Source organism: Hemicordylus capensis, chromosome 4 (assembly GCF_027244095.1).
Source record: "Hemicordylus capensis ecotype Gifberg chromosome 4, rHemCap1.1.pri, whole genome shotgun sequence".
NCBI classification, from domain to species: domain Eukaryota; kingdom Metazoa; phylum Chordata; class Lepidosauria; order Squamata; family Cordylidae; genus Hemicordylus; species Hemicordylus capensis.
Genome location: NC_069660.1, coordinates 21,950,083 through 21,964,413, shown reverse-complemented (window position 1 = coordinate 21,964,413; position 14,331 = coordinate 21,950,083). Strand labels below are relative to the sequence as shown.

Genomic DNA, 14,331 nt, shown 5'->3' with positions numbered 1-14,331 from the left:
ACTGATTATTTAATTTTGTGTGTGTGATATCTGCTGTTGTTAGGAACCTCTCAAATTATTAGAATGAAGGTGGAATAGTGGGAAAGCTGAGACAGGAGAAAGAAGAAAATTCTAGTCAGATTCTGTTTGAATTTTTAGTTTGAATAAACATATAGATTTGAATGCAGTAGATGCATTATTTAATGTCACCTACTCTGATTTGTATGTCTATGATGAACAACTTTTAGGAGTGGACAACCTCCAGAGGAGTAGTTGTGTTAGACTGCAATCCTTTTAGCACGTAACTTAGGCTCAAGCGCCTTTGAACACAGTGGCTGCTATCCTGGCTAACAAAGCGCTTGTGCCTCTAGGGGCTGAGGGGTGCAACAGGAGCCTTGCAGCTGCACAAGAGCCTTTAGACTCCAGAGCGCTTGCAGAGCATGGGGTGCACTCTGGATCTAAAGTCTCTTCATGCGGAGAGTGGCAGGGGAAGTTGCACTTCCCATTGTGCCCCTGCAGCCCCTAGAACCGCAACTGCTTCATTAGTCATAATGTCGGCCACAGGCATTTGCTTTTGAATGCAAATGTAGCAAAAACAAGTTCTGTTCTTAAAGAATAATACTGCTTTAGATTTGTAGGCCAAAGTCTGCTTTGTCAACCTTCGGTTTAGAGACACCTCCCCGCAAATGATATTGTTTAGAATAATGCTGAGAGTCAGTGTTGCCCTATGCCTAGGCAGCTGGACCTTTGTTTAAAATCCCAGCTAGGGCAGGGACTTACTGGGTGGCTACTATTTCTCTGTGTTCATTGCCTGTGAGTTAAATGAGAATAATTAATTTGATTTAAGGGTTGTTGTAAGGACAAATGGGTAAAAGTCTATCCATGTGGTAAATAAATTGATTCTGTTAAGTGTTCTGTCTTTTATTTTAGGTTCGTTGTTGGGAAGTCCAGGATAATGGACAGACTATTCCAAAAGCACAGCAGATGCATACAGGACCTGTGTTAGATGTTTGTTGGAGTGATGTATGTTCCTTTATTTCATAAGACTTATTCTGAATTGTGTTTACATGGGTAGGGGAATCAAGAGCTATTGATTCAAAAACCTTAGCTTATCCTTGAGTGGGAGGAGCAACCTTTTCTAAGACATGGTCCATCCACTAAGAAGGAACACATCACAGTAAACCTGATGTTCTTTTCTGTAGGGATAGGAGGTCTCTACTTATGTGCCTTAGAGTCCTCACTCAGACATGGAAATTTAGAAATTGATATATAATGTGGAATTAACACTTTTTTGTTGTTGTCTTCCCCCCCCCCCCCGGCAGGATGGAAGTAAAGTGTTTACAGCCTCTTGTGATAAAATTGCAAAAATGTGGGACCTTAACAGCAACCAGGCAATACAAATTGCACAGGTATGATTTTTCAGAAGATTCATCTATAAATGGGATGTGTGGACACTTTAATTAAATAAAATTAAACATCAGAAATTAATACAAAATACCAGTGTTTAATTTGAATGCTGGCACAGGTTTAAGAGAAAACTTCAGTTGGTTGAAATGATGCTCACTATTTACTGCAATTCTTATCCACCCCTGCCCCCGTATGTGCTAAAACAGTGGTTCTCCAACTATGGCATGCATATCCCATCTCGCCCCCTGCTGTGTGCGCGCACGCAACGTTCCAGGACCGTCTTCCCCCTCACCAGGAATATGTTAAGCACACTCTAGCAGAGAGTCCATATTGATTCACATTCAGTTTGTGGGTGAAACTGTTTCCCTGCTTGCTTCATCATTGCACCTTAATTTTGGGATGGACTGCTGCTGCTGTGGTCTTATGGTATTTCCTTGTGTTGGTTTAGAAAGAGTCAGAAATATTTTGTTCCACTTTCAATGTCAGTGTTGATTAATACCCTGATTTGCAGCACTTTGCATGCAGCAGACAACGGCATTGAAGGATTTCTGCCTTCCTGTTGAACAGGATGGACCAGAAAATAAATGAGTTTAAGTTAGGTTCCTGAGTGCAAAGAGTTTGAAAAGGTTGTGTTGTTATAGCCTTATTTCTAATAAAACATAGGCTGACATCCAGAGCAAGGAAACACTGGTGCAACAAGAGTTGCTGACTAACAGCATTTCCAAAGTAACTGCACTAGTGCACAAGGAAAGTGGTGATTTTTGGCAATCTCCTCTTCCCCGGGAAACCCTTGGTGCCACCCAGAAATATGTTCGCAGGGGCTGCAGCAGCTCGTAGTGAGTTTCTTTTCAAAGTACATCTGTATGCAGGGGCGTAACTATAATAGGGCAAAGGAAGACAGTTGTCCCCCCCCCCGAGGCAAGTCACATGACTGACTCCCCCATTCGCAAACCCACCCAGGCTTCCTTCAGTTGTATTCATCCTCTGAAACTGATGTGAGTGTTAAGACCTGGAGCTACGAGAACTGCAGGTCTTTCTCTAGTACCGTTAAATGACTTGCATCGTCCACAATTGACACAACCTTTTAAAAAATAATTTAGGATGATGTTCTGTTGTGGCACATAGGATGGATATAGATAGATAGATAGGTGAGTGAGTGTGTGTGTGTGTGTGTGTAATTTTATTCTGCTTTTTGTTACCACTATTCAGCCTCATTTAAGATTTCTTTACTTCATGAGCTGAGCTTCAGTGAGGGGGTGGGCCCATTTTAAAATCTTGTCTCTGGACCCACTACAACCTTGCAACGCCCCTGTCTCTATGTACCTTACCTAAGAACATAGGAAACTGCCATATACTGAGTCAGACCATTCGTCTATCTAGCTCAGTATTGTCTTCACAGACTGGCAGCGACTTCTCCAAGGTTGCAGGCAGGAGTCTCTCTCAGCCCTATCTTGGAGAAGCCAGGGAGGGAACTTGAAACCTTCTGCTCTTCCCAGAGCGGCTTCATCCCCTGAGGGGAATATCTTGCAGTGCTCACAGATCAAGTTTCCCACCTAGCTTGAATAGGTAACTGTCTCATTGAACCTAATTATTTTTCAGCATGAAGCTCCAGTTAAGACTGTCCATTGGATTAAAGCACCGAATTATAGCTGTGTGATGACAGGGAGCTGGGATAAAACTTTGAAGGTAAGCTGTCTTAACAGTAATATGTATGTTCTAATAAAACTGCTTCGGAAGTTGAGAATATGTTTTGCATACTTTGCATAGCACGTGTGGAATGGGGGAGAATGGAAAGTGTGTCTAGCTTATTTATAGCTCAGTAGTTGAGTGTAATGCATAGGAGACCCTGATTCAAAACAGCTTGGCCACGGGATGCTATTGCACTGTGTATGTGTACATACACTCACATACATGCATTTGTAATTGTTTGAACACTTAGTGCTTCTCCAGATTATAGATGTTTCCATATAACATCAGTGTGCAGACTGTTTTGCAGTCCTTTGAGATAGTTCACTGTTACTTCAACTTAGAGATTGGGAAACTGAGTCTGATAGTGATTTGCCCAAGACATTCAATTTATCTTTGAGGCAATCTTTGAATTAAGTCTCCCAGGTTCATCATAGTACTTGTATTAGAATGCATGGGCCTTCTGGAATATGGCAGTTAAGCCTTGTCCTGCCGAAACAATCATTACATTTCATACGTATTGCTGGTGACTTATTTAAAATTCTTGATTTTGTGTTTTTAAAGTTCTGGGATACACGTTCACCAACTCCAATGATGACACTACAGTTGCCTGAGCGATGTTACTGTGCTGATGTGGTATGTAAACTTTGGAGACCTTCAGAACTAGGTTTGCTAGAAAACATGCTATCACTTATCATTAGTTTGCCCCCCCCCCCCGCCCCCTTAAAAAGGAATTGGTAATTGTAAATAGCAAACTTATAACTGAGGTGGGGGAAAGGTTGGATACAGAATAAAAATGTGATGCCAAATTAAAAGCCTGCTATAGGTGCTCTTATTTGGCTATGTTCCTTTATAGCATATCACTTTGTAACTGAAATGATTGTTGAAGACTCTTGTTCTTCTCTGTTCTGATCATCTATTTTCTTTCAGGTATACCCCATGGCTGTTGTTGCTACTGCAGAGAGGGGATTGATAGTTTATCAGTTAGAGAATCAGCCATGTGAATTTAGGAGAATAGAATCTCCACTTAAACATCAGGTAATCCTTTATTTTAGAAGTTGTCCTCCCTCACCCCACCCCGTCAAAGCTCATAGTTATTGGTAAGCACATAGAAGAACAGGCCCTGCTGGGGGAGAACCAGCATGGCTTCTGCAAAGGTAAATCTTGCCTCACTAACCTTTTGGAGTTCTTTGAGGGTGTCAACAGACATGTGGATAAAGGTGATCCGGTTGACATAGTATAGCTGGACTTTCAAAAAGCTTTGTACAACGATCCCCATCATAGACTCTTGAAAAAACTTAGCAGTCATGGGATAAGGGGACAAGTACACGTGTGGATTGGTAACTAGTTGAAGGATAAGAAACAGAGTGGAAGTATAAATGAAGAATTTTCACAATGGAGGGAAGTAAGAAGTTGGGTCCCCAGGGATCTGTACTCGAACTGGTGCTTTTTAATTTATTAATAAATGGTCTAGAAGTTGGAGTAAGCAGCAAGGTGGCCAAATTTGCAGATGACACCAAACTATTTAGGGTAGTGAAATCCAAAACACATTGTGAGGAGTTCCAAAAGGATCTCTCCAAATTGGGTAAGTGGGGAACAAAATGGCAAATGCAGTTCTTCGTTGGCAAGTGTAAAGTGATGCACGTTGGGATGAAAAACCCCAACTTCAAGTATACATCGATGGGATCTGAGCTGTCAGTGACTCACCAGGAGAGGGATCTTGGGGTCGTGGTGGACAGCTTGTTGAAAGTGTCGACTCAGTGTGCAGCAGCTGTGAAAAAGGCCAGTTCTATGCTAGGGATCATTAGCTGTTGGTTCTCTTGGATCTTTCAGCGGCGTTCGATACCATCGACCATGGTATCCTTCTGGGTCGCCTGGGGGAGTTGGGAATAGGGGGCACTGCTCTGCAGTGGTTCCGTTCCTATCTCTCGGGTAGATCTCAGATGGTGGAGCTTGGTGACAGTCACTCCTCAAAGCAGGAGCTGTTATATGGAGTCCCTCAGGGCTCCATTCTGTCAACAATGCTTTTCAATATCTACATGAAACCGCTTGGTGAAGTCATCAGGAGATTTGGTGCTGGGTGCTATCAGTATTTTGATGACACTCAAATCTACTTCTCCCTTCCTTCTTCAGGAAATGGCACTCATTCTCTAAATGCCTGCCTACAGGCAGCAGTGGGCTGGATGAGGGATAACAAATTGAAGCTGAATCCAAGCAAGACAGAGGTGCTCATTGTGGGGGCTCAGAATCTGAGGGATGAGTTAAATCTTCCTGTGCTGGGTGGGGTTACTCTCCCAGAAGGAGCAGGTGTGCAGCTTGGGAGTACTCCTGGACCCAGGCCTCACTGTTTTCTCAGGTGGAGGCCATGGCCAGGAGTGCTTTCTATCAGCTTCAGCTGATTCGACAGCTGCGCCCATTCCTTGAGGAGGAGGATCTCAAAACAGTGGTGCACCAGCTGGTGACCTCCCGGCTTGACTATTGCAATGCACTCTACGTGGGGCTGCCTTTGTACATAATTCAGAAACTTCAGTTCAGAATGTAGCAGCTAGATTGGTCTTGGGGGTAACCCGGAGAGGCCATATTAAGCCTTTTTTGAAACAATCGCCCTGGCTGCCGATATGTTTCCGGGCAAAATACAAAGTGCTGGTTATTAACTTTAAAGCCCTGAATGGTTTAGGCCCGAGTTACCTTAGAGAGCGCCTTCTTCTGCGTGATCCCCACCGCACATTAGGGTCATCTGTGGAGGTTCGTCTCCAGTTACCACCAGCTCCTCTGGTGGCGACTCAGAGGCGGGCCTTCTTTATAGCTGCTCCGGGGCTGTGGAATGTGCCTCCTGTGGAAATCCGCAATTTGAATTCTCTGTTGGCCTTCAGGAGAGCCCTTAAAACGTATTTGTTTGGCCTGGTTTTCCAGGGTTTTAAAATCGGTTTTAATATTCTAACCCGATTTCGGGACTTTTAATTCACTGTAATTGTTGTTTTAAAATGCTTTTAAATTGTTAATTGTTATATTGTTTTTAATTTGTTTTTTTCTTTACTATTTTAGTGGTTTGTTTTAATTGTAAACCGCCCTGAGCCATTTTGGAAGGGCGATATACAAATCAAATAAATAAGTCAGGAAGGGTACTGAAAATAAAACTGCTAATATTTGTTTGTTTATTTATTCGATTTTTATACCACCCTTCCAAAATGGCTCAGGGCGGTTTACAATTAAAACAGAAATACAAATATGAACACCAATTTAAAAACATCTTAAACAAACTATCAGAACAATTAAAACCCTGAAAACCAGGTTAGCTTTAAAACAATTAAAACTAATTAAAACCCTGAAAGGCCAGGCCAAACAGATGGGTTTAAAGGGCTCTCTTGAAGGTCAGTAAGGAACGAGGAGTGCATTCCACAGCCCGGGAGCAGCTATAGAGAGGCCCGCCTTTGAGTCGCCACCAAACGAACCGGTGGTAACTGGAGACGGACCTCCTCAGATGACCTTAACGTGCAGTGGGGATCATGTAAAAGAAAGCGCTCTCTAAAATTTATTTATTTGATTTATATACCGCCCTTCCGATACAGCTCAGGGCGGTTCACAACATTATAAAAACAATTAAAAACAAATTAACAATTAAAATCAAACTATTAAAACACAATAAAACCAATAAAACAGCTAAAAGCCCTGAAAATCAGGGCAACAATTTAAAACAGTTTAAAACAATCATTTAAAACTCTGGAAGGCCAGGCCAAATAAGTATGTTTTAAGGGCTCTCTTGAAGGACAGCAATTATCTCAGATTATGAATTTCTGCCAGGAGTGCATTCCATAGCCCAGGAGCAGCTACAGAGAAGGCCTGCCTCTGCGTCGCCATCAGACGAACTGGTGGCAACTGGAGACGGACCTCCTCAGATGACCTTAACGTGCGGTGGGGATCATGTAAAAGAAGGCGCTCTCTTAGATAACTCGGACCTAAGCCGTTCAGGGCTTTAAAGGTAATAACCAGCACTTTGTATTTTGCCCGGAAACATATCAGCAGCCAGTGTAGCTGTTTCAAAACAGGCATCATATGGTCTCTCCGGGTTGCCCCAGAGACCAATCTGGCTGCTGCATTCTGAACTAACTGAAGTTTCTGGACTATGTACAAAGGCAGCCCTACATAGAGCGCATTGCAGTAGTCAAGCTGGGAGGTTACCTGCTGATGCACCACTGTTTTGAGGTCATCCTCTCCGGACCCATGTATCCTCATCCTCTCCGGACCCAAAATATCTCGGACCCAAGCCATTCAGGGCTTTAAATGTAATAACCAGCACTTTGTATTTTGCCTGGAAAAATATTAAAATGCCCTTATACAAAACGATGGTGTGGCCACACCTGGAGTACTGTATACAATTCTGGTCACCACATCTAAAGAAGGACATTGTAGAACTGGAAAAGGTGCAGAAGTGGGCAACCAATATGATCAGGGACCTAGAACACCTTCCTTATGAGGCAAGGCTACAACAGTGGGGCTCTTTAATTTAGAAAAAAGGCAACTGTGGGCAGACAAAATAGAGGTCTACAAAATCATGCATGGAGTGGAGAAAGTGGATAGAGAGAAATTTCTCTCCCATCATACTAGAACAAGGGGTCATCCCATGAAACTGATTGCCAAGAATCTTGGGACGAACAAACAGAAGTACATTTTCATACAGTGCATAAGCCCAAGTGGTGTAGTGGTTAGTGCTGGACCTTGACCGAGGAGACCCGAGTTCAAATCCCCATTCAGCCATGAAACTAGCTGGGTGACTCTGGGCCAGTCACTTCTCTTTCAGCCTAACCTACTTCACAGGGTTGTTGTGAGGAGAAACCTAATTATGTACACCACTCTGGGCTCCTTGGAGGAAGAGCGGAATATAAATGTAATGAAATAAAATAAACTTGTTACAAGATATGGTGACAGCCAACAACCTGGATGGTTTTAAGAGGGGCTTAGATAACTTCATGGAGGAGATGTCTATCAACAGCTACTAGTCTGAGGGCTGTGGGCCACCTCCAGCCTCAGAGGTGGGATGCCTCTGAATACTAGTTGCAGGGGAATTATGGCAGGAGAGAGGGCATGCCCGCAACTCCTGCCTTGGGCTTGCAGCAGCATCTGGTGAGTCACTGTGTGAAACAGAATGCTGAACTAGATGGCCGGGCTCACTATTTATAAAATAGTTACAATATAAAACCAGACTAATAAAATTAACCAAATTAAACAAGTTAAAAATCCAAGCTAAAACCACAATCAGAATTAGCTCTTTACATTTCAAATTAAATTCTTTAAAAGGCTAAAAGCTAAGAATTATAAAAAATAAAGAACTTTCCAGATATAAGCAGCTGGTGAAACATTAAAAAGCCTCTTTAAAAAGATGTGTGTTTAGTTTTTAAAAACACTGAGGGAGGGAGTATGGCAAAGCTCTTCAGGGAGGGTGTTCCAAAGCCGAGGGGCCACAACCGAAAAGGCCCTGTCTCTAGTCCCCGCCAACCGGATCTGTTAGTGGCGGGGCCATGAGCAGGGCCTGAGATGATGAATGGAAGGCCCTGGCAGGTTCACATTGGTGAATGTGGTCTGACAGGTACCCTAGCCCCAAGCCATGTAGAGCTTTAAAGGTCAAGACCAGCACCTTGAATATAGCCCAGAAGCAGACTGATAACTAGTGAAGCTGCCGCAGGATAGGTGTGATACCCATGAAGCGACTTGCACACATGAGCATCCTTGTGGCAGCATTCTGAACCAGCTGAAGCTTCCGGACTGTCTTCAAGGGCAGCCCCACATAGAGCACATTGCAGTAGTCCAATCTGGATGTTACCAAAGTACGAGTGACAGGTCAGGTCCGACTTCTCCAAGTAGGGTTGCAGCTGGCGTACCAGCTGTAGTTGGTAAAAGGCACTTCTGCACACTGCTGCCACCTGTGATTCCAAAACAGTGTTGGGTCCAGAAGCACCCCCAAGCTGCGGACTTTGTCTTTCAGAGGCAGTGTGACACCAGATTTACCTCACTACTCAGATAATCAGTTTTATCAACCCCAAGCACTTCCATCTTATCTGGATTAAGTTTCAGCCTTTTTGCCCCCACACAGTCAAAAACAGCCTCCAAACCCCGGTTCAGAGCGTCCACTGCCTCCCTGGTGTCTGACTTAAAAGGTAGGTAGAGCTGGCTGTCATCAGCATATTGATGGCACTGCAGCCCACACCTGCGGATGACCTCTCCCAGAGGTTTCGTGTAGATGTTAAATAACATGGGGGACATAATAGATCTCTGTGGCACCCCATAGGCCAAGGGGCGGAGCAGGCATCCCCCAGCGCCACCTTCTTAGTACGACCCGCAAGGTAAGAGCAGAGCCACTGTATGACTGTGCCCCCAAATCCAAACCCAGAGAGATGTCCCAGAAGGATGCCATGGTCGATAGTACTGAAAGCGGCTGAGAAGTCCAGGAGAATCAACAGAGTCGCACTCCCTCTGACTTATCTCCCAGCGTAGGTCATCCACCAGGGCAATCAAGGCAGTTTCCGCCCCATATCCAGGTCAGAAACCAGACTGGAAAGGATCTGAGTTATCAGATTCATCCAGGGCAGCCTGCAGCTGAGACACCACCACGTTCTTCAACACCTTGCCCAGAAGGGGAGGTTAGAAACTGGTCAGAAGTTATTCAGGTCATGCAAAGTACTTTCAAAATTCTCTTGATTCTCATCTTCATCTTTTTGCTACATGCAGGCTGAAATTTACTCTTGAGAAATAACTACATTCAAAAAGTATCTGAAGGTTTGAATATGTATTTCTCATGGGAACTTAATCCTATATAATAAAAGGCTAAGTGAGTGGCCGTGGCTTTGGAACGTTGGGGATCTGCGTCCCTGCCTCCCTGGGCTGTTCTGGGCCTGCGCGAAGCGCAGGCCCAGAAGAGCCCAAGGGACACAGGACCTCAGACACCAGTGTCCCACAGCCACGGGCAGCCATTAGCCGGTGTGTGGCGGCGGGGGAAAGTGGCCGAGGCGGCGGCAGAGCCGCCGCCTCGGCCATGAGCTGCGGCACGGCGAGAGGAGGCCGAGGCAACCAGAAGCGGCCGCCCTGAAAAAGGCGAGGGCAATGGCGGCGTGGGAAGACCGAGACGGGGGACAGGGAAGCTGGGCGAGGTGGCGGCGAAGCCGCCAACGAGGCCCCCGCCTGCTCACAGCCGTTGCCCCCGCCTGCTCACCCGCCCTCCCAGCTGCCCAAAATCACCTTCCCCGCTCCCCCCCAAAAAAGATTAAGGGCCAAAATGGCCCATGACAAGGTTGCCGCCCCCGCCTATCGCCCTCCCGCCCACCCAGCTGCCGAAGACCACCTTACCCGCTCCAGCCCGAGGGAAAAGAGAGGAGCTCACGAGCAGAGCTCCTCTCTGTGCTAAGTCACTGCTCAAACTGCCGCTATGGACGCAAAGGATGCCTATTGCATCCATTGCGACAGTATGGGCAGCAGCTTAACACAGAGGGTAACTCTGTTCCCGAGTTCCTCTCTTCTCCTTCGGGCTGGAGCGGGTAAGGTGGGCTCCGGCAGCTGGGTGCGCGGGAGGGCGATAGGCGGGGGCGGCCACCTTCTCATGGGCCATTTTGGCCGTTATTCATCCACACACACCCCCAAAAAAAGTATAAGCAAAATAAGGAAGAACAAAAACAGAGACAACAACAACAAAACAAAAAACAAAAAGAGAGAGGGGACAAGGGGGAAAAAAAGAGACAGAAAGAGAGAGAGAGAGAGAGAGAAAAGACGGGATAGAAAGCTAGCGCCCGTTATCATAACGGGCTTAAAAATACTAGTTTGTACATAATTCAGTAGCAAAGAATTTCAATTATGGTATTAGGATAAAGATTAAAGAGTCAAGGGAATGCAAGGTTGGTTAATTTCCCCCCACAGTGACTGGCATGGTATCCTTTGTGCTTTGCTGTGCCTTAAACTATAAAATAGACAGATCCTTCTATAGCCATAACTCCTTGAAATATTTCATTAATGGGGCACTGTATTTCAGAAGTGATCAGCTAATAGAAAGCAGAACACTTCCTGGCAGTTTCTTGTGTCTGTCTGCTCCTCCCTCAATTGCATTACTTTTGTCCCTGTGCATCTCTCTTCCTCTCTCCATCCTTCAGTGTGTCCTGCTATTTCATAGGATTTTTATTTTCCCCAGGCATGGAAATCTGGCACTGTACTATGGTAATTATTTGTCACTGTGTTCTCTCTCCTGGTCTTAAACTGGGCAAACAAAGTGTGTGCTGGAGAGAGTGGTAGAGGTTGGCAGAAGTGTTCTTTGCCTAGAGCCAGTTCTTGCTCACTGTGAGTAAACAGTTAATTACAAACCTGGTTTTAAACCAGATGTCCTAACTATTAACTTAATTGCATTTTGATCACTGGCTTCTGTATTCCAACTGTGAACATGTTACTATAGAATACATATGTTGTATTAGTGTTCTCCCTCAGAAGAGGCTTATATGCGCAGGAAGCATGGGTTGTCACAAGCCTCCTGCTCCAGACAGGGCCAATCAAGAGCTTTGTCACGTGTCAGGAGGGAGGGGCAATCCCCTCGGTCTCCAGTTCTTTGCCCTGTCTTCCTCCAAGCAGGCACCTTTTTTAACTGCTCCTTTCTTGCTCCCTTTCCCCACTGGCCCTCCTGCGTTTTTTGAGCTAGCTAGGGGGTACAGGGGAGGCAGGCACCCATCCTTATTTAATCCTTAATTTTAAAAAGAAAGAGAACAAAAAGGAAGAAGAAAGAAAGGAAAAGGAGTTTTTTGGATCCAGCCTTTCTTCCCTCCGCTGCAGCATGAGTGCACCTCTCTCAAATGGCCTCACACAGCAAGAGAGTGCTCGCTCTCTCTCTCTCTCTCTCTCTCTCTCTCTCTCTCTCTCTCTCTCTCAGAGGATTCGGTGACACATGCTGAGTGCCAGGCCGAGTGGGTAGCGGTGACTTCTCCCGCACCTAGAACTTGGTCCACCAGGGTTGCCAAAGCAAAGAGGGTGGAAAAGAAGGACAAGCACGTGGGAACTACCCGTAGTAAGCCCCCTGCAACCTTACCAGTCGGTACAGCCTCAGCTGGGGGAGGTTCGGTGCAGGAGACGGCTGCTGCAGTGGCCTTGCCGCAAGGGGACACACTGGGCTTCCAGGCACAGGCAGAATCTATTGATACTGCATCAGTTCTGCCTGCCAAGCACTTCTGTGCCGCTGAGGTCCAGGCCGCATCACCAGAGGAAGGGGAGGACGAGATCCCGGCCTGCTTCACCGCGTGGTCTCCAAGGAACTGGGTAAGTTTCCCTGGGCCCCCATCCCCGCCATTTCCCCAGCCTTCTTTTCCCAGCCCGCCACCGCCATTTCCCCAGTCCTGCCCGCACAGCCTGCGGTGGTGACCATTTTGGTTCCAAATGTGGGACCCAACACAGGAGGCACCAGCCCCTGGGAGGCAAGCTCTTTGAGGCTGGCCTGGACCCTTCAATTCTCTCCCCTTGCCACTCCCCTTTCCCTTCAGACCCCACCCAATGTCCGCGGCCGCTGGAACCGTGGTCCGACAAGGGCTCTGACTCTTTGGAGTTGGATAGGGAGGCCGGGGAACTATCGGCTGCTGAGGGGGAGGCTTCTGGATCCCAGCACCCCCCACCCGATTATTTTCTCGTGCCGACTTTCCAATCCTGCTGCACAAGGCCTGCAAGACGCTTAAGCTTGACGGAGTGGTTCAGCTGCCCCCCCCCCGGATCTTCTGAAGGGGACCCTGAAGTGTTAACTCCCCTTAGGGCCCCTGAGGTCTCTGTACCCTGCCCTCAGCTGCTCTGGGATCGTATCCAGGCTGAGTGGGACAGACCTACAGAGAGCAAGGGGCCTCCCCATGCTATTAGGCAGTTTTACACTTCCAGCAGGGCGGTTATGGATAAGCTTAAAGTACCGCCTGTGGATACCGAAGTGGCGGCCCTGGTCACAGGGGCCGTTCTACCCAGGGATGGGGAGGACTCCTTAAAGAACACAGATGAAGTGTGATGTTGCACTGCACAAGTCCCACGAGGCGACTGCCCTCTCCATGCGCGCCTCAATGGCCAATTCCGTGTTTGCCAGGGCAGCAATAGTGCGGGTCAAGGAGTCGATGCCACTGGTTTCCCCTGAGCTACTTGCCCTCCGCCAAGGGCTCAACAAGTTGGGGAAGGCCGCTGCCTTCATGGCAGACTCATCCCTGGATGCAGCCCAGCTGTCTGCTACGGTTCTAGCCTTTGAGGTAACAGTGCACAGACTCCTGTGGCTCAAGAATTGGAGGGTTGACCAGAAGTCCAGAAGCAACCTAGCCAACTATGCCTTCAAAGGCAGCAAGCTGTTCGGGGAGATACTGGAGCCTGTTCTGGTTGAAACCAAGGACAAAAAGAAGGCCATGCCCTCTGCACCACAGAGACAGGAACGTAGGTCCTTTCCCTCCAACTCCTCCACCCCCAAGGGCTTCAAGTCAAGCTTCCATCCATGCCAGGCTAGGCAGGACAGACCTTTGTGCCCCAGACTACAGCAGTCCTTTCATGAGCATGCCTCCCAGAGGCAACAGCACTTTGGCTCCAACTTCAAGTCCGGCCCCACGCGCACCACCACACAATGACTATTCTTCCTCTGCCGTGGGCGCTCAGCAACAGGCCTTCTCCCACACTTGGTCCACCATGTACTTGGATGCGTGGGTCCTGCAGACGGTCACCCAGGAGTACTCCCTAGAACTAGTGGCTCAGCCCCCGGACCGCTTCCTCCCATCTCCCCAGTCACACAAGCCAGAAAAACACCAATTGATGCTGCAGGCCATTCAACACCTGCTCAGCATCCAGGCATTTGAACTTTTTCCCCTGGGGAACCCTTCGCTCCATAGTCATGGCCCTCCAAGAGGGTGATTTTCTGGCTGCAGTGGATCTCAAGAAAGCATGCCTCCATGTCCCCATTCACCCCCAGGACAGGTGCTTCCTTCACTTGCTTACCAGCAGGTCCACTTCCGCTACCCGTTGCTCTCCTTCATTCAAGGGGGGACAGGAGGATGTCCAGACAACCCTCTCTGTCCTGGAGGCACACAGCTTCATGATTAACCGTCAGAAGAGTTGCCTTCTACCCAGGATGAAAATCGTCCATCTGGGGGCCTCCATAAACACAATCAAGTGCACCGTTTCCCTTCCCCTGGAACGTAGGAACAAGTTGGTGTCCGCCTGCCGGTCCACTATGGCGTGTCCCAGACCAGACCTGATGTCCTTGAGTCAGCTTCAGGGGCTGATGATATC

The 14,331-nt window shown here is 47.2% G+C and overlaps 1 protein-coding gene across 5 annotated transcripts in view; it reads left to right on the top strand.

Annotated features, from left to right (window-relative positions):
- RAE1 (ribonucleic acid export 1) overlaps positions 1-14,331 on the top strand; it is a 37,528-nt gene that overhangs the window by 4,792 nt on the left and 18,405 nt on the right. For all 5 annotated transcript variants that reach the window (XM_053250821.1, XM_053250817.1, XM_053250819.1 and 2 more), the window contains exons 4-8: positions 910-1,002; positions 1,302-1,388; positions 2,986-3,072; positions 3,637-3,708; positions 4,003-4,110. In XM_053250821.1, coding sequence (XP_053106796.1) covers positions 910-1,002; positions 1,302-1,388; positions 2,986-3,072; positions 3,637-3,708; positions 4,003-4,110 — 447 coding nt within the window. The remainder of the gene's footprint in view (positions 1-909; positions 1,003-1,301; positions 1,389-2,985; positions 3,073-3,636; positions 3,709-4,002; positions 4,111-14,331) is intronic.